We start from the raw sequence: 26677 nt of genomic DNA on the forward strand, positions 1-26677 counted from the left end.
AGCTTGTCTGCTAAATATTGGAGAAGGGGGTAAGAAAAAAATTAGCCTGTATGTGGAAAAGGAGGAAAAATGTTCTCTGTGCCAGTATGTGCCAGCCAGGAGGCATTTTCTATTGACATTTTATTGTCTCTTCTTTCTGGAGAAGTGTTTCAAAAGCTCCCAGTGCTGCAAAGTTCTCTGCTGCCTCATTATTCAGAGTTGCTGATGTGCTGAGCAAAGTTCCTTAATGCAACTTTTGGTAACTTCAGGGAATTCTCTTTTGTTTCCTCTTTCTGCTCTTTTTCCTTTATCTGAAGAGTAAATGTTTGTGTTTCTTGGAGGACTTTGGATGAAAGAAATCTGCACACTGTGCTCCCTATCTTCTACAGAAACCAAGGGAGGAGATTTAAGGAGTGTATTTTCCTTGCAGTTTGTGAGAAAATCTAATTTGGAAGGGTATTATTTTTGTCTTCTAGTTTGGCTTCTTCCACATATAATTATCGTTTCTCTCCTGAATGCAGTTTGGTCTGTGAGCTCTTGAGTAAGAGGAATAACTACATGACAAAAATAAACAAACAACAAACCAAAACCCACCAAAACCAACCAAACAAAAAAACACCAACAAAATAATTTTGAAGACTTTTAAAATTTACGTATTCACATGATACCAGTGAAACTGCAATACTGCAACAACTGTTTTGGTAAAATCAGTGTATCTTACAGCATATATGGTCTTTCTTGCTGTTACGTTCTTTGGCTTATGAAATGGAAGTTACTTCTACCATGACTGAAACAATTTCAAAGAACTAAACAAAACGCACAAAAAGAGCAAAAAAGTGGCTGCTTGGCACTGCATCATTAACTTTAATTCATTAACCTCCCCTGTGAATTGCCTTGCTTTTAATCATGGGAATAACAAAATACACATCTACTTTGTTTCTCTGGGGAATTTCAGAGATCATTAGTTAATGTGTACAAAACAGAGTATGAGCAAATACACTGATAAGGAATTTTTAACAGCACAAGGGAGGAATAAACACTGATATGTTGTGTTTGCTGTGACTATGTTTGCTGTATTACTGATTTACATACACAAATCCAGACAAAATGTTCCCGCTCCAGTAACTTCTATGTGGCTCAGCTGTGATCAGAGACCTGTTCTGACTGGTACTATTGCACTTGCATAGTTCGCATCCCAAAGGGCTTGGGATGCAGCAAATCTGTAGTCTGCTAGAGCATATATGTTTCAGAATGTTGTATCTATCTCTGTATTATAAACCAGCATACTCAGACTCGCTTCACATTTGCTCTTTAGTTTCATTTCTGTATTCTCAATCTGTTTATCTGGTAGAAGAAGGAGAGATGTAATTATTAGAAGAGTTGGATATCCTTAAAGCCATCTGATGACTATCAGGAGGTAGCAAAGCTACCTTCTGAGAGCAACTAAACTCTCAGAAATTAAGTAAGTATAATATTTAGTATCATGAGTACAATCAGTTGAATTATGAAAGATTTTGTGAAAATGTTCTTGCTGTTAGTAGAATGAGTTCTGCTTGCTCGTATCTGTGTTTCAAGTAAGGGAAGAGCTGATGAGGACTAGAAAAATAAGTTTTACTACATCTATAAGAGCAAATAACACCATGATTTCTGTGTTTTGTTGATCCTTTCTTATGAACTGCACCTTTATATCTCAAAATATTATGTCACTGGCTATTAGATGTCCAGGAACGAGAGGCTGTCAGTCCATTTCCTACTGAACTAGCTCCTGCTGACGAAAGCATATCTAGCTTCTCTGCCAGCTTTGATCAGCACCCATATTGGCAGACTGTTGCCAGCTAGCCACAGCATGCCTGGTGGCAAATTCTATGAGAAGTAGAATTTTTCCAAGGCACACGAGGAAACCATTGTAAGTTGTTTTTCATGTCTTTCAGCTATAGGTCTCAGTCTTAAGAAAACTATTTTTTGGAAGAGTTCAGTTTCCACATCATCACTGTTGAAGATTGCTAGGATATCACCCAGGAGTAGTTTAGCTCAGTGCTTTCAGAGATCATAGAATCACAGAATGGTTTGGGTTGGAAGGGACCTTAAATATCATGCAATTCCAGCCTCCTGCCATGGGCAGGGACACCTCACACTAGATCACGTTGCTCCATGCCCCATCCAACCTGGCCTTGAACACTGCCAGGGGTGGGGCAGCCACAGCTTCTCTGGGCAACCTGTGCCAGTGTCTCACCACCCTCAAAATGAAGAATTGCAATTACTATTAAGAAAAGCATAGGAGCATAACTGACTTATTTTTCTATCCCATGCCATTTAAACATAACACTATTGGTAAAGGCTAAATCACTAGATCAGGAAAATTACAGAAGACCAAGAACTATTGTAAGTTTTAAGCTGCTGTGGCTAATTCTGGGCATAGCACAGTGAGGAGGTCTTTGGAATTTGCAGATTCAGTTCATTGTGAGATGTAGGCTTACTGGTAGAAGATGAATGAGAAGTCTTCCATAAACAGGCTGACTCAGATACTAATCACAGAGTCCTACAAACTCTTCTTTTTGCTGCTGTCTTGCTTTTTCTTTTTTGTTTTAAAAAAGAAAGTACAATTTGCAGTCTCATCTTTCTGTTGGTAGCAGTTGGCATTCAGGATATGTTCACCCTCAGCCTACCCATGTTCAATAGATTTCCTTCAGTTTTCCATTTTGATCAAACACTGGTTTACTCTGTAGAAAATCCTGGCGGCCACCTTCGAGCAACATGCCAACATGCTGTGTTTGTCGATTCCAAGGGAAAAAAAACCACCTTCCAAACTCTTAGGATGACATTTGCTGTCAGAAAGGGCAGAGGCAAAATTAGTAGTCTCACTACTAGCACGTGTAACCTCTGAAGCTTTCGTCTCCTGGCCCCAAGCTATGCTACAGCCTTGGGAGGCGCAGCAGGAGTCAGCTGTGCCTTGTAACTCCATGCTTCTCTTGTCTTGCTAGAAGCAACAGATGAAGGATTAGAGAGGTTTGGAGTGCATCCCCACAGAGCCAGTCAGACAAAGCAGGGGAAAAGTGAGGAATGGTGAGGTGTAAACGGGAGGCAGAACCACCACTGAATCTCTCCAAAGTGCCTTCTGTTTCACTGACTTCTGTCTCAAGACCTAGTATGCTTTATATTTTTTTCTACATTATATATAGCCTAATTTTTTTTTTGCCACTGCATTTCCTCATCCTCTTTAGAAGTAGTCAAGTCCCATACCAGTATCTTCGTATCCCCCTCCCAACACTCTGTGCATGGATCCTCAGAGGAAGTGGCCCGCTAGGTTCTCCTCACTGTGGTTTCTGTACATTTCCGAATGAAGAGTGAGATGTCTGCCAGTTGATCATTTGCACAGCAAGAGACAGGTCAGGGCTGCAACCTGCCAAACTGGCACCACTGCAGCTCTGCTGCTGTGGCTGCCTTACCATATATACCCTGATGCTGCCTGTGTGAGGTCGTTATTTTAGTGAGGGACTCTAGCAGCAAATATGTCAGTGTATCACAGTTCTGATTTGGGTAGTGCCGGAAGTGTCCTCAGCAAAACAGGAGATACAGGGAATTATTCCGGAGCTGGTCACTGGTGCTGATTTTCTGGCTTGCTGCAGCTAGCAGCATGCAATAAGCAGCATAAAATTCCCTGTGGACTTCCTGAAACGCTTTGATTGCATTTTTTTCTCTGTTCCTGAAAAGCTTTATCCTGCTCTGCCTGCTGAGAACTTCATTTGACAGGAGAATTTTGCATAGCAAAAGCCTGGATAACTTCTGTCCTAGTTCAGTAGCTGGACAGAGCAAATGAGACTGCTGCTGTATCTGATGGATTGCCAGGTGCTTCATGCTCTAAGTGTGAACAATAGAGAAATGTAGGAGAAATAATACAAAAAAACCCCAAAAAACCCTAACCAAACAACCTTTTGTTTTTATTTAGCCTCTCTGAGCTTTGATGCTATGAGGAGGTTTAGAAGTCAAAACTGTGGTATTTCCATTGGCAATGCTTTCTTTGAGATTTCAATATAAAAAGTAGACTTGATGGTATCATGATCAATATAATGACTATATGTTTGATTTTGAAAACATGTATGTGTGTTTATGTAGGTTTTGCTATGAAATTGATAGTATAGACTCTTATATCCATCTGGTCATCCTTTTAAGAAGACTCCTTTTGCTGGGAAATACTGGAAGCATTTTTGTCTTTCAACCCCAACCAAGGCAAGAGCGGTGTTCTAGGCTGCACTTCTTAATAAAACCTGAATATGATAATGCTCAGATTGCTGAGCTTGGCTTTCTATTGGAAAGAAAAGTAATTACAGTTAATGAAATAACCTTAAATCTGAGTCCAAACACAGCAGGTAATTTTTTCCACTCTGTTAGATCTGAGATCTGAAGTGTGAAATTTCATTTTAGCTTGCTGTCGCAGGGCTGCTAGCCTTCTTGGTATAGTCACCACATTTTTCTGTTAAGCAGCAAACACTATGCTACTGCATTCTCTGATGTCATCAAGAGGTTTCACTGACAACATGTCAAGAGCTTCTCAGCTGATAAGTGGTTTCCTCTGTCTTATAGGAAAGGTATTAGCAAATTTAGACCTTATGGAAGGATGGAGGAACAGGAATATTTGCTGTTGCAGCTCATAAAAATTTACAGTAAGAGGCATTTTGTAGCCACTACTGTGTAAAAGATAGCTGTGGTCTTGACACAAAAGTGGTTGACTGAGGAAAAAAGCAGTTAACAGATTGTTGTGTCTGCAACCTAAAAATGGTTTTCTATGCATATGTGCATGTAGTACACAAGTACATGCATACACATTACTTCTTTAGTAAAAGCCTGTATGCCTGGGAAATCTGGACAGATTGAATGGGGGATTCTGAGGTTGTCAGAAGCTGGAGAGGGTAAATGTGTATGAATCCTACAGCTCTCTCCTTCTTCTTTCTCTCTCTCCTTCTTCTTTCTCTCTCTCCTTCTTCTTTCTCTCTCTCCTTCTTCTTTCTCTCTCTCCTTCTTCTTTCTCTCTCTCCTTCTTCTTTCTCTCTCTCCTTCTTCTTTCTCTCTCTCCTTCTTCTTTCTCTCTCTCCTTCTTCTTTCTCTCTCTCCTTCTTCTTTCTCTCTCTCCTTCTTCTTTCTCTCTCTCCTTCTTCTTTCTCTCTCTCCTTCTTCTTTCTCTCTCTCCTTCTTCTTTCTCTCTCTCCTTCTTCTTTCTCTCCTTTCTTTCTCTCCTTTCTTTCTCTCCTTTCTTTCTCTCCTTTCTTTCTCTCCTTTCTTTCTCTCCTTTCTTTCTCTCCTTTCTTTCTCTCCTTTCTTTCTCTCCTTTCTTTCTCTCCTTTCTTTCTCTCCTTTCTTTCTCTCCTTCTTCTTTCTTTCTCTCCTTCTTCTTTCTTTCTCTCCTTCTTCTTTCTTTCTCTCCTTCTTCTTTCTTTCTCTCCTTCTTCTTTCTTTCTCTCCTTCTACTGTTACTCAGTCAATTTTTAACTATTTTGCATTTGATTTGAAGCTTAGTATAAAAAAAAATATGTATGTATTCTGATAATCTGCACAGGAGTACAAAGCTTCTCCTATTTTCTATTTACAGCTTTCCCTGGACATATCTGTAAAAAAAAGTTGCAACAGTAAGAATGTAGTGGTTTAGATAAGTGTTCATTTTTTTAAAAACGTGGTCATTAAGGGGTCATTCTGGTAGGTTGTATTCAATATATTCCAGCCACTCTTCCCATGCCTGCAGCATTGCATAGGACTGTTGTGACAGTAAGGCAAAGTGTAGGACCTGGCACTTTGCCTTGTTGAATCTCATACAACTGGCCACAGCCCATTGATCCATCCTGGCCAGATCCCTCTGCAGAGCCTTCCTATCCTCCAGCAGGTCAACATTCCTACCCAACTTGATGTCTCCAAATCCAACTCTTCCCACAAATGCTGTAAATGATAGTGTCAGTGTGGAAAAGAACAGATAATCTTCCAATTCTGTGCTAAGACATGCTGGATGCTAATAACAAAGTTATCAACTAAGATCTCTAAAAGAAAATAAATGTGCCAGAGCAACCCGTTATCACAGGGGCATTCGTAGACCTTTGACTTAATCACTGAGAGACCTCCCTTTGCGGTGCTAAGATGCAGTGTGATTGGTGTGCAATGGCAGGCGTTCTGATTTAGGAGTTTGGGAGATTGCTGCTAGCGATAGAGATCCCAGTCACAGCTAAAGGGAAAAAAGCAAGGTGATAATGGCCCTTAAAAGTGAACTCTTGGAAAGAGAAGGGGAAGGATTGCCTGCAGAAATGCTCTGATGTAGGATGTCTGCATTTAATTATGCTGAGGCAAAGCAAAAACTCTTTTATGCACTGCACCTAAGCTTTGATCCTGCAACCTGCTCGATGTCTTTGCAACAACTAAGTGAGCGCTGCTAAAAAAAGAGGGAGAGTGGGTACAGATGCTGACCTATGTGATACAGAAAGGAGCTTGCAGAAGCTGCTCCTTTGATGTCTCTGGGAGCTACTGTTCTTACCAGTGACTAATTAAATAGGGGTAAGGTAGAATACATCCATATTTGAGATGAAGAGAAATATTTATTCTTTAAAATCCTATATCACACACAGACGTATGTCCTTAGCACAATTGCCCCATCTTAGCTGTAAAACACTTATAGCTTATTCTCATCATTTTTTAGAGAGAACGTAGTGCTACTGAAATGTCTCAATAAAAATATCAAGAGGCTCTTCCTGGGTTGTGTTTTATCGGTGCCCTTGTGCTTCATTAACAAATCAAAAGTCAAACTGTTCAGACTAATTAGGAGAGTTAGTCAGTCTGTGGAGCTGTACAGGTAATGCTTAAGTGATGACCAAATCTTGAAATTCTAGCTTTTGCCCTACATCTGGGTTGTGTTCTGTGGGCAGATCTCTATCCCAGAAGCCATGACTCCCAGTGATTTCCAAAGGATTGAGAGCTTCTGCCCGCATGTCATGTAACATTCATCAGTTTGCGGGATCTGGCTGTACATGCTGCTCATTGTCTCTAGCTCTTAATTATGCTGTCAACTGCACTGTCTCTTTAGATTTAACTGTTATAAATTGAAATGGATTGCAAAACTGGTGTCATTTTTCAAGTCATGAAGGGTTTCCGGGAGCAACGAGAGTTTCTCCTTGCTTGTTGCTACTTGGGTATGCTGTCACAGAATTGAGTCAGTACTGTTGGCAAACAAAGTTATTTGAAATAGATTAGCTGGAGAAAAGTGATTTAACCTTCCGGCTTCTAGCAGAAATATTTATATTTGGTGTAAATTGTTTGGAGCAAAATCTCTCTCTGTAAAGAGGATTATCATCAAGAGCTCAGTCTGGCTGTAAATGAGCCCATCTTTGAATCACAGGATTTTATTTCTTTGTGCTGTATTAGCATCTATAGTGCCTGTACAAAGGATGGATTATGATCTTCCTTTTAATTCTGTCACTGAGTGAGACAATGTGTATCATTGCCAGTTTGTTGTTGTTGCGTTGTTAGTGCTATTAAATAACTATGGAAGTTTAGCAAACCATAAGGATCTTTTAATTTGTCCCTAGATCAGCCATTTTAACATCCTCTTTGCTTCATTTTCTGCCATCAGTAAAATCTCTCCACCTCTTCCCAAGCATCATGTACTGAACAAAACTTTATGTGCTTGAACATCTATGAAAATAAACTATGTAACTTCAATGGGTGCTATCTATTTGCTCATGTTAGCAGCACTGTTGTTAAAAATGTTGTGCCCCATGGAACTAGAGCCCTTTTTCGTTCTGAGTGACTGTTGTTAATTACTGAAAATTCATAAAATATTTTAAATATAAAGGCTTAAATGTAAGCTAATTCATGCTAATCCCATCTGAAACTTTAGTCATTGTACTGGAACTACCCTGATTGTGAGTTTGGCCTGGGAAATCAAATTGATGAATCCGAGTGATATACGCTTCCTTCCAGTGTTACTGAGAAGGCAGGAGTTAAGTTACCATGATGAAAAGCAAGTCACTGCTTCAGCTGTTGGTAGCGTGCATGGTGTGGGATGCTGCTCTGTGACTGTAAGGCCACAGCATGCTCTATTACTTCCAGATGTCCTGGGGCTAAAAATAATCTGTGAAATCTCTGAAGCAGAGCCTGGTGCTTAACAAAACTTTGACATTCATATAAAGGATCTCAAATGGCAGAGCATGCAGAGCTAATGCACCTGCGTACACCTGAGAGGATCACTGTGAATTCACGGATGCCTGTGTTTCTAGTGCCAGCGTGTAAATGAAACGTGTAGTTGCTTATTGCATATTTCTTTGTCTTTTTAATTTTGATTCTTTGTTCATAGGATGGAGCATTCTTTTAATACAGGAATCAGAAGGTTTGAAAGTTGCTTTGTTTCAGAATGAATTTTTCAGAGTGAATTTTTTGAATACCGTCATCCATAGGAGATGGCATGCAGGTGTTGAAATTTTAACAGTATTCCTGCCTTTTCATTCATCTGCATGCTCTCCTTGGATTATACTGATGCGCTTCAAACTATGCAGTGGTTGTATGTGCAGTAGCATTGGAGGAAAGCTGCTTGTTGTTCAAGTATCTACCTCTAATAGCCACCAAAGTGAAGAGATCAGGTTGTTCCTTCTACATTCATAGTCGTGAGATTAATTACTTGCTGACGATTAAGTAACAAGAAGTTATATGCGAATGCTTTCAGGCAAAGAACATGTATTAGGAAGAATTGCTTTTACGCATTGTAATCACATGCATAGTTTGTGTAGTCTCTGTCACGCATCCTGGTACAAAAAAATAAAAAAAGAAGACAATTATATGAAGATACATTGTAGGCATCCCCAGTGCTCAGCCCATTTTAAACTCATAAAATAAATTAATAGACTGAGGAAGCAAACTGATGAGATTGAAATAGTCTGTGACCACTTATATTGCTGCTTCTGACCTCAGCTGTACATGTTCTCTGAAGCAACAGAGGAATTTTTCTTTCTCTGCATGTCACAGGTTAATTATGACTCCTTTGGAATACTGATTAGAGGAAACTGTCTTATGTATGATTGGACTTTTGTAACCAAGATTAAAAGTTTATATTCGGAAAATGGACAAAAGTTATTTTGTCTTAAAGGATTCTTGCTGTCTGTAGCTTTGTTTGAAAAGATGTTATTTGTCATTAATTGCAATTTTAGTGGAAGCTGGTTACTTACATTTAATATGCCATCTAAAAGACTCATCTGAACACTCTGGCCCTCTTATTTATAGAAATAACATCCCAGCATAAGGTTGTGAAAATGCATGAGACATGAGAAAACTCATTAAAACCATGCTAAATAGAAAGAGATGCCAGAGAGGTCATTCGTGAATCTAGATACATATTTGCAGGCAAACAGTCCTTTGGTCTTGCACGTAACTAAGTATGTATATATACATGTACAAAATGTTGTTGAAAAGGCAAATATCTCAACAGATAAGCTTCTGAAATGGCCACTGTCCTAGTTGAGTAGGGCATAGAAATCTTAGTAGTGGTTGAAACCATAGTAAAATATTAGCCTGTTCCAGTTCACCCATCCTTCATTGCCTGTGTTCCGCTTTGCTTTCTTTTCTTAGCACCTTGCCACCATGGACGCGCTCTGGGCAGCGGCAGTAGCAGTAGTCAGAGAGGTTCAGATACATGTTTCTCTTCCCATTGCTATGGCTTTGGTAGCAGTCTAACTCTCGGCATTACACCACTGTAATCAGAATGCAGATTTGTCATCATCGAAGTATGTGAAAGTGAGGACAGTGTATTAATTGTTTTGTTAAATATTAGCTCAGTTGTATCTGCTCTTGTTGGAGGAAAGCTCTCCTTTTCTACTGAGGATATGAGAGTTTTCTTTTTCAAGAGAGAAGTATTAGATTGGTAGGATTCCTACCTTTCCCCTTGCTTGTCCTTTGGCACATGCGCCTGCACATGGCTTCATTTGTAATGCAGCACTGTATATTGTCCTTTATGTCTGATCCAGAGGAGACTGTGACAGGCATCAGTAGCAGAGCTTTACCCTTAAAGCAGCTTGTGCACTTGTGTCTGCAGAGATGCTCAGTGTGATTCCTGGCTGGCTGTCCAAAAGGTGTTTTTTTCATGCTCTGGTTAGAGATGAGTCAGCATCAGAGAGAGTATAGAGCTGCAAAGATGCTGCACTCAGTTAACTCAGGTGGCATCAGTGATAACCTTCCTGCTCTGATTAGTGCATAAACCGTCAGAGTTGCCTGTAATTATTTGTCTGAATTAGGCTTCAAGAAGCCATTTTGTGTGCTTTTCTCCACAATTCAGGGGCTTTCTCACCTCCAGTCTGTTTTGGAAGAGACAGGAACCTCAGGGATTGAAATAGTCTTTTTCCTTCCTTGCCTCAGCAAGGGTCTACTAACTGCAGCTGCTGACCATGGTTCAGACTTTGAAAATTTTTCTCTTTCCAGGCACTGAATCCATTGCAGCTTAATTTACTGGGAAATAGTTCATGCCCTGTATTGGCTGTTTATTCCTTAAAAGGAAAAGCAAAATATAACCTTCTGCAGGAAACAACTTTTTTTTTTCATTTGACTTAGTGTAAAAAGTCAGAAAGGTACGCGTCTTGTTCTCTGTATTTTAAAGCAGACATCTAAGGGGTCAAGTCAACAGGCATTACTTGGATCACACCCTTTGACCCTAGAAATCCTCTGGTTCCTTAAAATGTTCATAACTTCTTTAGTACTTTATTTACAACAGCCAAGCAAAATCAATTAAAACACAGAAGAATAAATTCTGTTATAAAATTACACTCTTAAAAATATAAAAACCCAAAAATGGTTCTGAAAAATAAAGAAGTCAGGTCAAGACTAAGTAGAAAGGAAAATATCTTCATATTCCTGAATAAAAACTGGAATCTGCTTCTGAGTTTGGAACCTAATAAAAGCCTCTTGAAATTTGCTTGAATGGTGGAGATACAGGCATCTGCCTGAACATAGCAGATTGCAGCATTGTAGCTTTTGTGTCATGGTCTCAAAACAACAATTTGTGCAGATTAAATAAATATACAGATTTTCTTTGCTGATAATTAGCATAGCATCAGATGGATACAAGATTATTGTATATTCTTCTAAAGTTAAGTAAGGAAAGGGAAAATGTACTGCAAGGAGACACAAACACCATTTCTATCCTCATGGCTTTTTATTGTGGGTGAGGCCTGAGGAACTGGATCCAACTCTGATGCTGGCTCTGTGAACTAAATGCTGCCTGACTTGGACTGCTTTATTGTAAAAAATCGAAAGGATGTGATTTTTCTTACCTTTTCTTCTTAACCTACAGAGTTAAGCCAGTAATCAAGAAAAACAACAGATTGCCTTAGAAGTTCAGTTTTTCTGTGCCTGTGTTTGGTGTTTCCGTTTTCATCATACCAGAACGGTTTAGGAGATACAATTGGGTTATTTTGTTATTACTGTTCCAGTAGGCATTGAACATCTGGCCAAACCAAATGAAACCCCATTGAGATAACTCAAACAGAGAAACAAAATTAAAAAAAAAATAATAATAATAAAAAAAGAGGGAAACAGAGAAAAAAATGAAACAACATAATAAATTGATGTCTACGTTTGGAAATCTTAACAGTTATTTTTGCAGTAGTCTACAACTATAATGCAAAGCACTAATCTTTAGTGACACAGGTTGGAAATGTTCTCCACTACTGAAGTGTGGGAAGGAGAGCAATTCCTGTTAAACACTGTTGTAATCTCACAAGTTTGTGGTGCAAAGTACTTTAAAAATATACCCTTTTTTCTAGCAGAATATTAGGAGAGGTTAGGTGGATATAACCTGTGAATGAGTCCAAAGCAAGTATACAGTGACTGGAAGTGGTCTTGCATTTCATCTTTTTGTTTCCTTCTGTTCAGTAGACTTTGTATGGCCTTTAATGTCTAAGGACTTATCCATTAATTTTTCTTCTTTGCAGGGAATGTGCGGTACCGTATTTGTTAAGTCTTTTGTCACATCTGTCTTCATCTGGCTAAATTAATACGTACTTTTGTACTCGTACAGCCTTCCACAAACCTCTGCTTTCTGCAAATTCCTGTCTTCCAGTATCACTCAGTTTTTCCAAACCGGAATGAGATATGACATTCTGTTATAAATAAGTTAATTATCTAACAGTTTAACCTGTTTGTTTAACTTCCCAAGTGGCCATCTCTTTAATAAGAACAGGGTTTTAATAGGCCAAGATGTGCCCGCTACGTTCATTTAAATGGTAATCTAGGCCATATCTAAAGTAGGCTAATACCCTAATACTGAGCCAGAATACTCACAGCTATTAGTTTGTAAAATAGTGTCCCTCAGAAGTTATTCTGCTTAACCCATTTTCTCAATTGGATGTTGCACCTGATGATTCATTATGGATCAGAAAATGTGGTTATTTTCATTCGTTTGATGCTATGTAAGGCACTCCCACGCAGCACTGGGAAAGAACAGCATTATTTTGCCGGGCGTGAGTCCCTGGTTTATCTGCCTGTGCCCATTAGAAATACACGTTTAATGTTTCCATGCAGCAGTACAGTGATTGTGAAAACTGGCAGATTGGTAGGAATGCAAAGTCAGGTCTGGGTAGGTGCATCAGCTGTAGACCCAGATAATGACAGCACATTTACACACCGTGGATCACTTTTCACTGTTGTGACTAAGGCTCGCGATCCAGCTAAGTATATTCCTGAGTAGTGCAAGGAACACAGTACACATTTTAAGAGTTGATTTGTGGTGCTACTGTTGATTCATATAGATGGTGGTCCATTTTTGTGAGTAAGATACCTCAGTCCATCCTAAGGAAGGCATAGGCTGTAGGACAAGCTATGTTTCTCTTGTGGTCCCATGCAGTGAAGGGAATTTAACCTACCATCACATGTATCCAAGGTTTCCACAGTACTTCAGACTGTTCGGTGTTGTTAATTCGTGTTGGTCTGAGTCAAGGACTCATTACATAAGATGACTGATTGTGAAGGCTTGCAACTTAGAGCTTTGCTCTAAGTTAGGCCACTTCACTGTTTCTGAATGGTAGATTTCAGAAATGCAAAAGGGTTGGTGAGAACAGGGAATCTTGGAAGACTGCAAAAATGCAGCACATGCTGTATTTCTGTTTTGATGTAGTTGCATTTTATTAGCTGATGTCATGTTGAGAAACTTGAAATAGCTGACTGCATCTGAAGCTTCTGCATGATGAAGAGTTTTTTCTGGGATACCTGAAGATCATTGTTCTGGTTCTTGAATACTCGATCAACAGCATTGTACTGTTCTTTGGTTTTGTTTCAAATTGAATAGGATATTTTAAAAACAGTTATTTATGTTTTTCATGAGCCTTTTCCTTGCAATGAAGTGGTTTGTCCATGCTGTGGTCTGCAGCACTACAAAGATAGGAGGAGTTTTCTTCTTTCTGTTAGTCTAATGAGGAGAGGGGCTATTCTGAGGCTGGATTCAACCCAGCTTTGCTTGTCATTTAATCAGCTTAGAGTTTGGATTGGGATGGCTGGGGACACGTAGGCCCAAAACCATTGTATCTAATTAAAATACTTAACTGGGACACTTCATGTGGGAGCCTTGTCTAGTCAGCCCGCTTATATAGTCAGTGGATCTACAAAGGGCTGTTCAGACAACCTAAGCTCTCCAGAGAATGCATGTGATGTCTATACTCCTTAGAATTAAAAGGAATGAATTTTGGCCTTAACAGCCAATAATGGGTAATGACCTACACACAGGAGCATGATATGGCAGTCTTGCAGAGCAATGTCATTGCACTATATCCTCTGTCAAGAAGAGCTTTCTTCATGGTTTTATTCCAAGCTAAAACAACAAGAAAAGACTGAGCACATTGCTGAGTGGTGGCTGACCAGAAATGCAACAGCTTGGCACAGTGGAATTAAAGGGAAAAACAGATCATTTGCACCTGCAGTGTTTGTGAGATCTGTTCTTTATGTTGTATGGAGAACTGCATATCTTTATGAGTGCCACTTCACAGTGTAGGAGAAATGCTGTTCAACACTGCAGTGAGCATCTACTGCTAGGAGCCTTTGACAGCACAAGCTGTGTTCCTAATTGTGATTGCTGGCTGCAGCTATAGTATAATGTGAAGGGTAAGGCTGAGCTTGATGTTTTTTTTAAGCTACTCAGATTAACCTGTTTAATTTTTGTAGGCTTTTCTTAAAAAGTCATCTTTAAAATTGCAACTGACTGAACTAACGTGAGCTGCCACAGCTGACGAGGAAAGGTTAGCTCAGACACAGCTCCCTAACGACTGATCTATGTCTTAACTCAGAAGCCCTTAAAGCTTTATTTCTGCAATTTTCCAGGTACCTTGTGCAGGAAGTTAAAGGAAGGACAGAACAAACCAGCACTATGTCTTCAGTCTCAGCTTATTACAATGGAAAGAACGTTCTTATCACAGGAGCTACAGGTTTCATGGGCAAAGTACTGATGGAAAAGCTTCTGCGCTCCAGCCCTGATGTTAAAGCGGTTTATATACTTGTCAGACCAAAGGCTGGACAATCGATGCAAGAGAGAGTGGCCAACATGTTGAAATGCAAGGTAAGTGTCTTATTACGTACTCTAGAATCTAAGATGAAATCTATCGAGCTGGCTGAAGCAAAGGACTTCTTTTATAATCATTTCTGCTGTAGCCGTTGTATATTTTTGTTGTGTATAAAACAAAAAAATGTACATGAATGAAGCTGGATCCATCTGCTTTTGGTAGGTGATGCAGCATTTTATGCTGCAGTGATATAAGTTTGTCTTCCTTTTTGCATTGCTTTTTGTTGAGAGTTATTTTTTTCACAAGCACATTCACTTAGAAAATTCCTTTTTGCCACGAGAGCAGCATTTTGCTTTCATGGACTTTTTTCCTTCCCCCACATTCAAAAGTTAATATTGGAACATTAGTGTCCAAAAATAAAGCTGAGCCCATCATACCCTACTCCTTGCCCTTATTGGGGCATTAAATTAATTTTATAAGACAAAGCCTAGTGGCAGTGTGTATTAGGCTGTGCACTGCTGCAGTATAGTAGGGCATCTGCCATCTTCTGATGTTGATGTCAGCTCCAGTTTAACCTTACTTAAGAAGTGATAAAATACTGCTGCATTTGAAAAGGGTGTTTTCCAAAGCTTCTCGCAGCAGAACACAAAGGCTGAGACAGACCTGTGAATCGAAGAACAGATCTGTACGACCTCCACCCATGTGGCTTGTTTCTGTTGAGCTTTTGGGTTGCCACCCTGGTGAGGAAATCCGTATCTCTGGTGTCGAAACCCTTTGTTGTATTTAGTGTAAAGATTTGTAAGGAGAAACTGCCAGACAAGTTATCTAGGGTGGACTTGGCCTGAGAATCTCAAGGCCCTCAGGAGCTTAGGACACTGGTGGAGTCATGAACTTGCTCATATGCCTCCAGTTATGACAAGTTCCAGAGCTCAAGCTAATGCTTACTGCTAGTGTGAAATTGTATATAGCTGATGTGAAATGAGGGGATGGGACAGATGTGGCCCTAGTAGGCAAGGAACTACTTGGAATTAATCTGAGAAATGTCAACATATTTTTAGAGTATTGATCTAAAACTTAGAACAAGACTTGACTGGGAAAGTACTTCCTTCTGCTGGACTAAGATAGGTTTTCAGATAACTTAGAGACAGGTAGGTCTGGGAGAAGGCATGCATTTTTCCTCCTAATGTTGTGAGGCATCAAGCTAGAGAAATCTGAAGTATGCCCAACAACAGAGTTTGATTTTTATTTTTATTTATTTTTTTTTCTGGGTGTTTTCAACAGAAGGGCAGGTTATTTTCATGGTCAGGAAAATTTGTGAGTGATATAAAAGGAAACCATCACATTGGTTGCTTTTTGCAAGTCTGTCAAATACACTGTTTTTCATTACTTTTCCTTTCAGTGAACATTTCTCAGCTGTTTTTACAGCTTTCATCACTGAAGACTCCGGGTAATGGTTTTCATCATCAAAGAACAAAATCTCAAATGTGATGTGTTTGCATGTTTTCTGCCCCCCCCCCCCCCGCCCCCATTTTTTTAACCACTAAGAAAATGACAAACCTAACTGTATTTTAGGGCTTCAATAAGCTTTGTTTCGATATTGCTGGTGTTATCTCTTCAGTTGGCCAGCCCAGCTTACTGCTACTGTTAGCTCTAGGTGAGGTTCCCTAGAAGCTGTTTTATTGTTGCCGCTATACTAGGCGCACCCTTTTTTCCCTAGCATGTGTCAGCAGTTTTAGACATGCCAACAGCAAATATGACTTGAAACCTCTCCTTGAACCGTTGACAGCCTGCTTCAACGTGTTTCAGATGAACAAAAGCATGTGGCAAGTCTCTTTAAGTTAGGTTGCTGCAGCCTTGAAAAGAGAAAATGCTCACAACTCATTCTGGTCACCTCAAGGAAGAAGGTGTTTTTTTTGACTCTGATCTTTTTAAAATGACGCAGAAAATACTTCCATAAGGCAAAACTCCAACTCTTCAAGGGTTATTTCCATGTGAAAATGTTGACAGCCTTTGTATTTTTGCTAGATGTGAAACTGTTAATCCCAGTAACTAATTTCCTGGCAGGTGAAGAGGGAAAGGAGCATTACTCTTAACATTTTTGTGGATTGTTTCCAATTAAGTTTGCTGTATGTCTTTAAACCACACAATCAGTCATTCACAATCCAGAGGCTATGCTTTGATTTACGTTGGGTTTGCATGCTTCAGTTTGAGAAATCCCTGAGCTATATAACAAAGCGCAGCAAAAGGTTATTCCAAGTCTTAAGGCAATATTTGCTTCTGATATTCCTGATCTCTGATTAAGAATATTATATACTTGAGTAAGCACAGGAATACTCAGAATAAAATCCCTTCTTTTCCTCATGTGTACGTACGTAATTTCTCTCCTCTCCTGCATAATTAGTCTTTTCCCCCATGAGCTGTTAGATTTAATGCAATACAGTATTTGCATCCGGTTTTAGGAGAACATACTTTATTTTTACTTTCGTATTCTACCATATGTAATCTCTACTGACTGATTACACATGCATCTTGAAAGTAACTCTTTCTTCTTTTCCATTATGCTTTGACCCAGTATTGTACTCTGGAATTTCTCATTTTCACACCCAGAAAAAGGGTATTGCAAGAACCAGAGCAGTAGAGAAAAACAGGTTGCCAGCTTCCAAATTCCTAAACAAACAGATAAAAATAGTATTTGGGATTAAAAAAGATGAAAGCAGTAGATTGGCCAGACTAAGTTGTACTGCATAATGCTTAGGTTCTTCAGGTAAGCTCCTCTCAGGACTCCTGGATTTTGGTAGTACTTAACATGTCAAAAGAAATTTCCTATCATTTTTGATCTCTCTTCATACATCTCTATATGCAGGGGTTTATATCTACAGGGCTTTAAACTTTGAGGTGTCACGTTTATGAACTGTCTTGTTCACAGCGTGTACATGTGAATGTGTTGGAAGATGACTCCTGTTAAATAAAAAAGCACCTGTAAGTTACAAAAGGATGATGTGGTGTAAAGGGAAAAATACCTTAGTTTGTCCTTTTCAGATGTTTATTACATGGAATTTTTCAAATTCTGCATCCAACATGAAGAGTAAAATATAAAAAATAATTTGGACATAAATCAGCATTCTTCCACTGCTTTTGGAGTAGCTGAACAGATGGCATTGACATGTAATATAATGCTGGTTTTCTTCAGATCTTGTAAAATTAGTCTTACATGAAGATACCTTATTGTGTTAATATGAAATGTATAATGAACAGATACTGAATTATCTCACCATTGACTCCAAAATGAACATGTGCATTAAGGAATGTGTGGCGCATCGTGACCTTGCCTACTTATGAAAGGAGATGTTCTATTTTCCAGCAGCAAGTCCCTAAGGGAGTGAAGCTATTACCCTGTGCTTAATGAAATGCTGTGTCTGCATGGCACAGAGCACAGCTGATAGACAAAACCCCACAATTTTCAGTATTGGCTTCACCCTGGATGTGTCCATAGATGTGCATCACAAGGCAAAGCTTGACAGCACTGTTCAGTCATTAGTTGATGGGAGCAGTATATTTGTTAGAGACAGGGAATTGTTACAAGGAGTATTTTTTGTTGTCTGATCCCTTTGTGAGCAGGAAATAGGCAGGAATGCTTGGAGGGGTTGTCTCAGATTCCCTGGAGAGGTGTTACTAGGCTAATGCTGAGTCACTGGTTGTAGGTTTCACGTTGTCCCTGGGAGAGCAGAGCATTTTCCATGCCCTGCATGCAGTGAACCAAGGTTACTTGCTGTTGTCAGGCTGTTTCTCAGATCTATTTGTTCAGTTTCCTAGTTAGAAAGATCAGTCAAAGTGGGGAGTGTGAAAGACACTTGTTAATATCTGATAATTCAGAGAGAAAATGGGGAGGCTGTGAGGATGCTGAGAATGGGGAGCAGATACTGCTTGGTAAGGCTAGAAATGCTGTAAAATGTTACTGCTTTTTCATATCTTCCAACCACAATTAACCCTTATGGTTAACTCTAACAGTTACAGTGGATGGGTACAGATAGACCTTCTTCTCTTCCATACAAAGCTTTTTCTGGAACTACACATTATGATGGGACTGACCACTGAGAACAGCATAAACCCAGTGTTAAATCAGATACCTTTGCTTCTTCAGTATATCCTTGTCAAGTGTGCTATGCTTATCAGCAAATATACAGGCAAGCCCAATTTTGCTTTTTCAAAACACCTGCCTTGACTATCCTTTTCTCCACACCCTTGCTCATGTGTCTTGCTTGTCAACATAAGCAGTAAGGCTTCTCCCCACCAAACCAGTGCAGTGCAGCGTCACTCCCTCTGGAACAGCACCCCCTAAATCTGCTGCAACCACTGCAGTGGTGCATGAATCAGTATCTGGATCAGAGTAATGAGCTTTTTTGATTGATGGAACTGGATCCCACTTGCTCAGTAAGAGGTCTGGAAACTGCTAATTGGAGTGAAACAGCTGAAGATGTTTTCTGGTTTATTACTTATTTAGATTTGCTTCACTTTTGGGAGCAGATTATCAGAAATAAATCCAATATTTGTGTACCAAAGGAACAAATCTGTCATTTTAACAGAAACTTGTTTCTTACTTGACCTCATAATTTGTCAACTGCATGGTAGAGAGGAACTAAATCTTAAGGGCAGTAACATAACTTACATGAATGCAGGCAAGGGTCTCTAACCATTCCGTTCCTCTTTCCTAAGTTAACACCATCTGTTTTTTCATTTTTTCATTTTTCATTTCATTTTTTTCTGTTCTCCAATTTGTGATTTTGTTTGAAGAAGGCTGGTAAGGTTTTACTTTACGTGTTAGCAAATAGCCCACTTCCTACAGCACAAGGAAGGGCCAACAAGACAGCTGGTGCTTCTAGCGAGATAACCTTTCACACTGGACAAAAACGAAGCGACCTTTACTCCTGAGCTCAAGACTCAGTCACTTTCTGCTGTTGGATGACTGCAGTCATGCTGCTGCTCCATGGCTTTAGGCTCTGCTGGAACATGGGCATCTGGAACAAGCAAAGGCAATGGCATTACCTTTTCTGGGTGCTGCACCGAAGCTGCAGCCTCGTATGGTGACAGCTCCTCCTTATTTGATGGATATCTGACCTGTTTCATGACTCAGGGAGTAGACTCTCACCCGGCAGCTTTCAGCTGAGTTGGAGATCTGGCACCCCTACATACTTTTTCATCTGTTCTGCATGCAAAGCCATGCCTACCAGGAGACTAATGGGGAAGCTGAGAAGTACTGTTAATTAGCATCAGCAGAACTTGGTTTCCTATACCTCCTTTCTCCTTTGCACTTGCACAGCTGTCAGCACAGACTGCATTCTGCAGAAGTGCTGGAAGTGCAGCTAGGTAGAAATGGCACGGGTTTGGGGTTCGTTTGTTTATTTTTAATGTATATTCAGCTGTCAAAGGAAAATCCATGATAAGAGGAAGGGAGAAAGAAACATGGTGGTTGAAATCATGGCCTCCAGTGCATCAGTCACATAAATTCAGGCCACGATCTGCTGGGGAAGAAATAATGTCTTTGTGTGATTGGGGTAATTCCCAAAGAAAATAGGCTTATTGCACTGTTTCATAGCCATAATGTAGTTTCCATCGCTACTTAGGATACATGGATGCTGCATAGTAATTCATAATTTCTCCACACACTGCGTAAATAGATCAGGGATATATTCAGTGTTACGGATTTAGAACAACCCTGAATATGCTTTGCTGTATGTATTTTGTTACACTTATATGTAACTAATGACAGTATTAGGAATAATAGTAACTATACTTTCCTGTATATAACATATTCTTTGCCTAACGTTTCCAATGTGTCTGTTGAGTCTGATTCATCTTAGTGCCCTTTAGCACAGTATCACAGTATCACAGTATGTTAGAGATTGGAAGGGACCTCAAAAGATCATCTAGTCCAATCCCCCTGCCAGAGCAGGAACACCTAGATAAGGTTACACAGGAATGTGTCCAGGCGGGTTCTGAATGTCTCCAGAGAAGGAGACTCCACAACCTCCCTGGGCAGCCTGTTCCAGTGTTCTGTCACCCTCACTGAGAAGAAGTTTCTTCTCAAGTTTAAGTGGAACCTCTTGTGTTCCAGTTTATACCCATTACCCCTTGTCTTATCATTGTTAGCCATTGAGAAGAGCCTGGCTCCATCCTCATGACACTCCCCCTTTATATATTTATATACACTAATAAGGTCCCCCCGCAGTCTCCTCTTCTCCAAACTATAGAGACCCAGCTCCCTCAGCCTTTCCTCATAAGGGAGATGCTCCACTCCCTTAATCATCTTAGTTGCCCTGCGCTGGACTCTCTCCAGCAGTTCCCTGTCCTTCTTGAACTGAGGGGCCCAGAACTGGACACAATATTCCAGATGCGGTCTCACCAGGGCAGAGTAGAGGGGAAGGAGGACCTCTCTCGACCTACTGACCACCCCCCTTCTAATACACCCCAGGATGCCATTGGCCTTCTTGGCCACAAGGGCACAGTGTTGGCTCATGGTCATCCTGCCATCCACTAGGACCCCCAGGTCCCTCTCCCCTACACTGCTCTCTAACAGGTCGTTCCCCAACCTATATTGGAACCTGGGGTTGTTCCTGCCCAGATGCAGGACTCTGCACTTTCCCTTGTTATATTTCATCAAGTTTCTCCCTGCCCAACTCTCCAGCCTGTCCAGGTCCCGCTGGATGGCAGCACAGCCTTCTGGCGTGTCAGCCACTCCTCCCAGCTTAGTGTCATCAGCAAACTTGCTGACAGTACACTCAATTCCCTCATCTAAATCATTGATGAATATATTAAATAATACTGGTCCCAGTACTGACCCTTGAGGCACTCCACTAGATACAGGCCTCCAACTGGACTCCGCCCCATAGACTACAACTCTCTGGCTTCTGTCCTTCAGCCAGTTTGCAGTCCACCTCACTACCTGATCATCCAGACCACACTTCCTCAATTTAGCTATGAGGATGCTGTGGGAGACTGTGTCAAATGCTTTGCAGAAGTCAAGGTAGACCACATCCACCGCTCTGCCATCATCCATCCACAATGTTATTTCCTCATAAAAGGCTAGGAGGTTGGTCAAGCATGACTTCCCCTTGGTAAAGCCATGTTGACTGCCCCTCATAACCCTCTTATCCTTGACATGCCTTAAGATGGCATCAAGGATAAGGTGTTCCATCACTTTCCCAGGGATGGAGGTGAGGCTGACCGGTCTATAGTTACCCGGGTCCTCCTTCTTGCCCTTTTTGAAGACTGGAGTGACATTTGCTTTCCTCCAGTCCTCAGGCACCTCTCCCGTTTCCCAAGACTTGGTAAAGATGATGGAGAGTGGTCTAGCAATGACTTCCGCCAGTTCCCTCAGCACCCGCGGGTGCATCCCATCTGGACCCATGGATTTATGGATGTCCAGATTGCTCAACTGGTCCCTAACCCATTCCTCATGGACTAAGGCAAACTGCTCCAGTGACCTGACTTCATCTGAGGTCTCAGGAGTACAGTGCTCTTCAGGACTGCCTCCGGCAGAGTAGACTGAGACAAAGGTGGCATTCAATAACTCTGCCATCTTAGTATCTTCTGTCACCAGGGCACCCATCCCATTCACCAGTGGGCCTACCTTGCCTCTGGTGTTAGTTTTATCAGCTATGTATTTGAAAAAGCTCTTTCTGTTGTCCTTGACCCCTCTGGCCAGATTTAATTCTAAGGAGGCCTTAGCCATCCTAGCTGCCTTCCTACATCCTCTAGCAGCAGCCTTATATTCCTCCCGAGTGGCCAGCCCCTCCTTCCATGACCTATAAACTCTGCTCTTCCACTTGAGCATACCCAGCAGTTCCTTATTCAGCCACGCAGGTCTCCTGGCCCTCTTCCTTGACTTCCTACATGTCGGGATGCTCAGCTCTTGAGCTTGGAATAAGCAATCCTTGAATGCCAACCAACTATCTTGGGCCCCTTTACCTTCAAGCAGCCTTGCCCATGGGATTTCCCCTAGCAATTGCTTGAAAAGGCCAAAGTTTGCCCTGCTAAAGTCCAAGGTTGCAATTCTACTTGCTATTGTACTGGTCCTACCACACAAGATCCTGAATTCCACCATCTCGTGGTCGCTGCAACCAAGGCAGCCCTCAACCTTTACTGCTTCGACCAGACCCTCCTTGTTAGTGAGGATGAGATCCAGCAGTGCTCCTCTCCTGGTTGGCTGATCCACCATTTGGATGAGGAAGTTATCATCCATACACTGGAGGAACCTCCTGGACTGTGGCTGGGTTGCTGAGTAGTCCTTCCAGCAAACATCAGGGAAGTTAAAATCCCCCACCACGACCACGGCCTGTGACTGTGAGGCCGCTCTCAGCTGCCTGTAGAAGGCCTCGTCAACTTCCTCACCCTGATCTGGTGGCCTGTAACAGACACCCACAACAGTATCGCCCCTGCCAGCCTGCCCCTTAATTCTCACCCACAGACTCTCAACTCGCTCGTCCTCTGTCCCTGGACAGAACTCAGTACATTGCAGCTGCTCTCGCACATAAAGAGCAACCCCACCACCCCGCCTGGCTGGCCTGTCTTTCCTGAAAAGGACATAGCCCTCCATGACTATATTCCAGTCATGCGAGCTGTCCCACCACGTCTCTGTAATTGCCACCAGATCATAATCTCCTGACTTAACACAGGTCTCCAACTCCTCCTGCTTATTTCCCATGCTGCACGCATTGGTGTACAGGCATTTCAAGGAGGGAGCTGAGCTCACCAATTTCACCCTAGGATTATAGGAGGCCTCCCAGTCTTCATCAATCCTAGAGTGCTGCCCCACTGGGGCAAGCCCAGTTACAACCCCATCCCCCTTCGAATCTAGTTTAAAGCTCTCCAAATGAGCCCTGCTAATTCATGCCCCAGCATCCTTTTGCCTCTGTGAGTTAAACCTTTCCCACGTGCCATCATCCGGACTGGAGCCTTATAAAACCAGCTGTTATCAAAGAACCCAAAGCCCTGCCATCAATCTGCCAAGCAGATTGATTCCCCTTGGGATACTTTAATTTAGAAATGTTAAAAGTGGAGCACCTCAGATCAATAGTCAGTCAGTTTGAAAATGCTTGCATATTGTCCGTACTCCTGTTTTTAGGACAACAAACTTGTTCTGTAAGTACATGTTCTATGTACATACAAAAGCAGGGATGAAAAAAATGTGGGAAGGTATCTATACACTATTCTCAAAAGATGAAACCTCATTTTTTTAATGAATCTGGAGAGAAAATGTGGATGATAGGATTGTGATGCAAATTAGACATCCAGGGACAGAGAGAAGAAGCAGTTAAATAATGCATTGGTGATATTGCTAAAGAAGGGATTTACATTTTGGCTATGAGAAGTTATAATGAACATCAAGATATCCAAAAGGAGAGATATCAGCTAAGTTCAAGGGTGGCAGAGAGAGGGAGAAGTGGGTCAGGAACAGCAGAGTCAGGGGATAAGTTTATGACATAATGGTGACGCCAGTGGAAATCTTAGTAATGCATTACCGTCCTGTTGCCCACATTTTCTCTCCAGCTTCATTAAAAAAATGAGGGCTATAACTTCCTTTCAGGTAGTTGTAGAGAGCGATAAGGTCCTCCCTGAGCCTTCTCTTCTCCAGACTGAATGACTTCAGTTCCCCTAGCCATTCCTCGTAAGACTTGTGCTCTAAACTCTTCAGAAGAGCACTTCCCACTGGAAGAAGTTGAATCCCTTACATGGCTTCTCTTTGTACGCCTGCTTGAATGTCTCCCTGAAGCATCAGGCTCTGTTCACTTACAGATGCAGTTCTCCAGTGTCATCAAAATGGTTCCTGTTGATGTCATCCCTTAAAAGCAGAACTCAAAGTGCCTGGAAGCTCTAGGAAGGATTACGACCTAATCGTGTGATGTGTTGTCTTTTATTACAACAAGTGGTACTGCTGAAATATAGATGAGCCTTGGGGTCTGCTGTTTTGTCTACTGGTCTCAAGCTCTGCTAGGCGATACAGAATGCAAACCTCAAGTTTTGTCACTGCCAAGGAGATTTCACAGCTTAGTGTTCCAGCTTTGCAAACTGTCTTCAGTACTTCAGCTCCTGGGGGTACTTGCCGTAGTAAAGTCAACTTTTGTTTCTTTTTTATTTTTAAATGGACTGTAGTTTTCAGTTTACTCCAGTTATACATTACTTGCAATGGGTACACAGTAAATCACCATGAAATTAGAATTGTTTAGTTGACAAAAAATACTAAATTAAAACCAAGGACACAGTTGTAAATGAAACTGTAGAAGCAAAGATGAATTACTCTCAAATGAGTAACTTCTTGAAAGCAAAAATGCTTCATGGTTCATTTCAAGAGTGTTTGCCTTTCACTTGTGAGTTAAAACATTTTGGTTTCAAAACATGACTCATCAGTTTCCTCATCTTTCACTCAAAACAGCTGTTAGAGATGTTGAAGTGTTGATGTGGCACATCCACTGAGACCAGCAGAATGACAGTAACGCTGATAGCTGTCCAGGTACTCAGGCACTTGCAAGACAAGCGCAGCATGAAGCATGGTGGCCCACCATCACAGTCTGACCAGAGGCCACCTGCCTGGCAGCAGCTGCCATCTCAGCAAGGTGCTGCTTTTGTAGCCCTGCTGTGTGGGAGCTCCATCTCTCTTACCAGCCTCTTATCACAAAGTGCCTGTGATCTTTGCTAGGTGCATGCACAGAAAATGCATCTTGTGCAAAGGGTTCTGGCACGATCTCTCGATCTCTTTCTGGAGCTCATCCCTCTGTGCAAGTCCCTTGGCTGCAACAGCAAGGGAGTTACTGGTTTCTGTCTTTCATGTCACTCTGCACAAATACCCAACTCCTACAGAATGGTGTGTCAAAGATGGCCTTCCTTTTTATCTTTACTGCTTGGTTTCATACGACTTTTCCTCGGCCTGGACTGGAATCACAATAAATCAGCAGATTTCAAAAGGGTTTTTTAATTGGCTGGGGTTTTTACTTAAAATCACTTAATGATGTTAAGTAGATCATGATTTAAACATGATAAGTAGATTGTGATCTAAACAGCAACACTTCCAGGGGAGAATACAGAGCCTTGCATATAAACATGCCAAAACCATCCCTCTAGCCAGCTGTATGCTAATGCATGTGTTGCTAATGCAATAGTTAAAAAAAAGAAAAGCTGAAAAGAAGGCACAATCTCTGTTTCACATTTGTTATCTAACAAGAGACTTATGTACAAGTTTAAATATTCAAGTATTCTGTTAGATTTATAAAGATATAATGGATAATTTTATGCAGTTCTTTGAGAACTCTGACGATCAGGGACCTCTGTTTATCCAAGGAACATTATGGGCAAGCTTCTCATGTAGTAAGCACAAGACTCTGCCCTTCAGTCCAGTTAATATATGCACATTTGTATACATGCAAATGCACATATATGCATAAAGGTACTCTGTTCCAAGCTAACTGTTTTTATTTTGTTTAATGGTGGATTCGTATGTTGATGATGATGTCTGCAGTGGAGAATTCTGCCAGCTGGTAACTGACAAAATAGAGGTTCAGCCCTTGAAGCAAATGAGCAGGCAGTACGGTTAGAATTATATAATTTGAAAAGGCCTCAAAAGTAAGATTTTTCTCTTGTCAGTAACAGCCTAGAAGCTGCAGTCAGGCTGCTTTTGCTTCTGTATCTGAAATGAAATACATGTTCAACTCTTCATAAGCAATGATATTTTGAGACACTTTTGGCCTGTATCTGTTTCACAATATTTTTTCTTTAATGTGCAAGGATGTCTTACAGAAGAAGGAGGGAATCGCATCAAGGAGTTAGCAAACTAAGGCTGCAGTTGAGTCACAACTTTAAGAGATCTTCATAACATTGCTTGAATTTGCATTTATGCCTATGTGCTTTCTGGTTTGCAGCCAAGGCGCCCCATTCCTGAAATCAGTCGAATTTCTCTTGGTATCTTGATTTAGCTTTGGTTGAGTACTGGGGGGAGACCTTTTAGTAGGGCCCGTTGCGGAAGGATGAGGGGCGATAGTTTTAGACTAAAAAAGGGGAGATTCAAGCTGGATGTGAGGAAGAAATTCTTTACAATGAAGAAGGTAAAACACTGGCACAGGTTGTCCATAGAGGTGGTGGATGCTCCATCCCTGGAGATGTTCAGGGCCAGTCTGGATGTGGTTCCGGGCAACCTGATCTAGTTGAAG

The 26677-nt window shown here is 41.1% G+C and overlaps 1 protein-coding gene across 1 annotated transcript in view; it reads left to right on the plus strand.

The window, feature by feature from the left end:
• Positions 1 to 14347: 14347 nt before the first annotated feature.
• Positions 14348 to 26677, plus strand: part of FAR2 (fatty acyl-CoA reductase 2) — a gene marked incomplete at both ends in the record, with an annotated part of 75934 nt that continues 63604 nt past the window's right edge. Inside the window, one exon of the mRNA XM_080635245.1 lies at positions 14348 to 14536. Within this exon, the coding sequence (XP_080491371.1) occupies positions 14348 to 14536 (189 nt within the window). The remainder of the gene's footprint in view (positions 14537 to 26677) is intronic.

Source organism: Psittacula echo, assembly GCF_963264785.1.
Source record: "Psittacula echo genome assembly, chromosome: 1".
Classification (NCBI taxonomy): Eukaryota; Metazoa; Chordata; class Aves; order Psittaciformes; family Psittacidae; genus Psittacula; species Psittacula echo.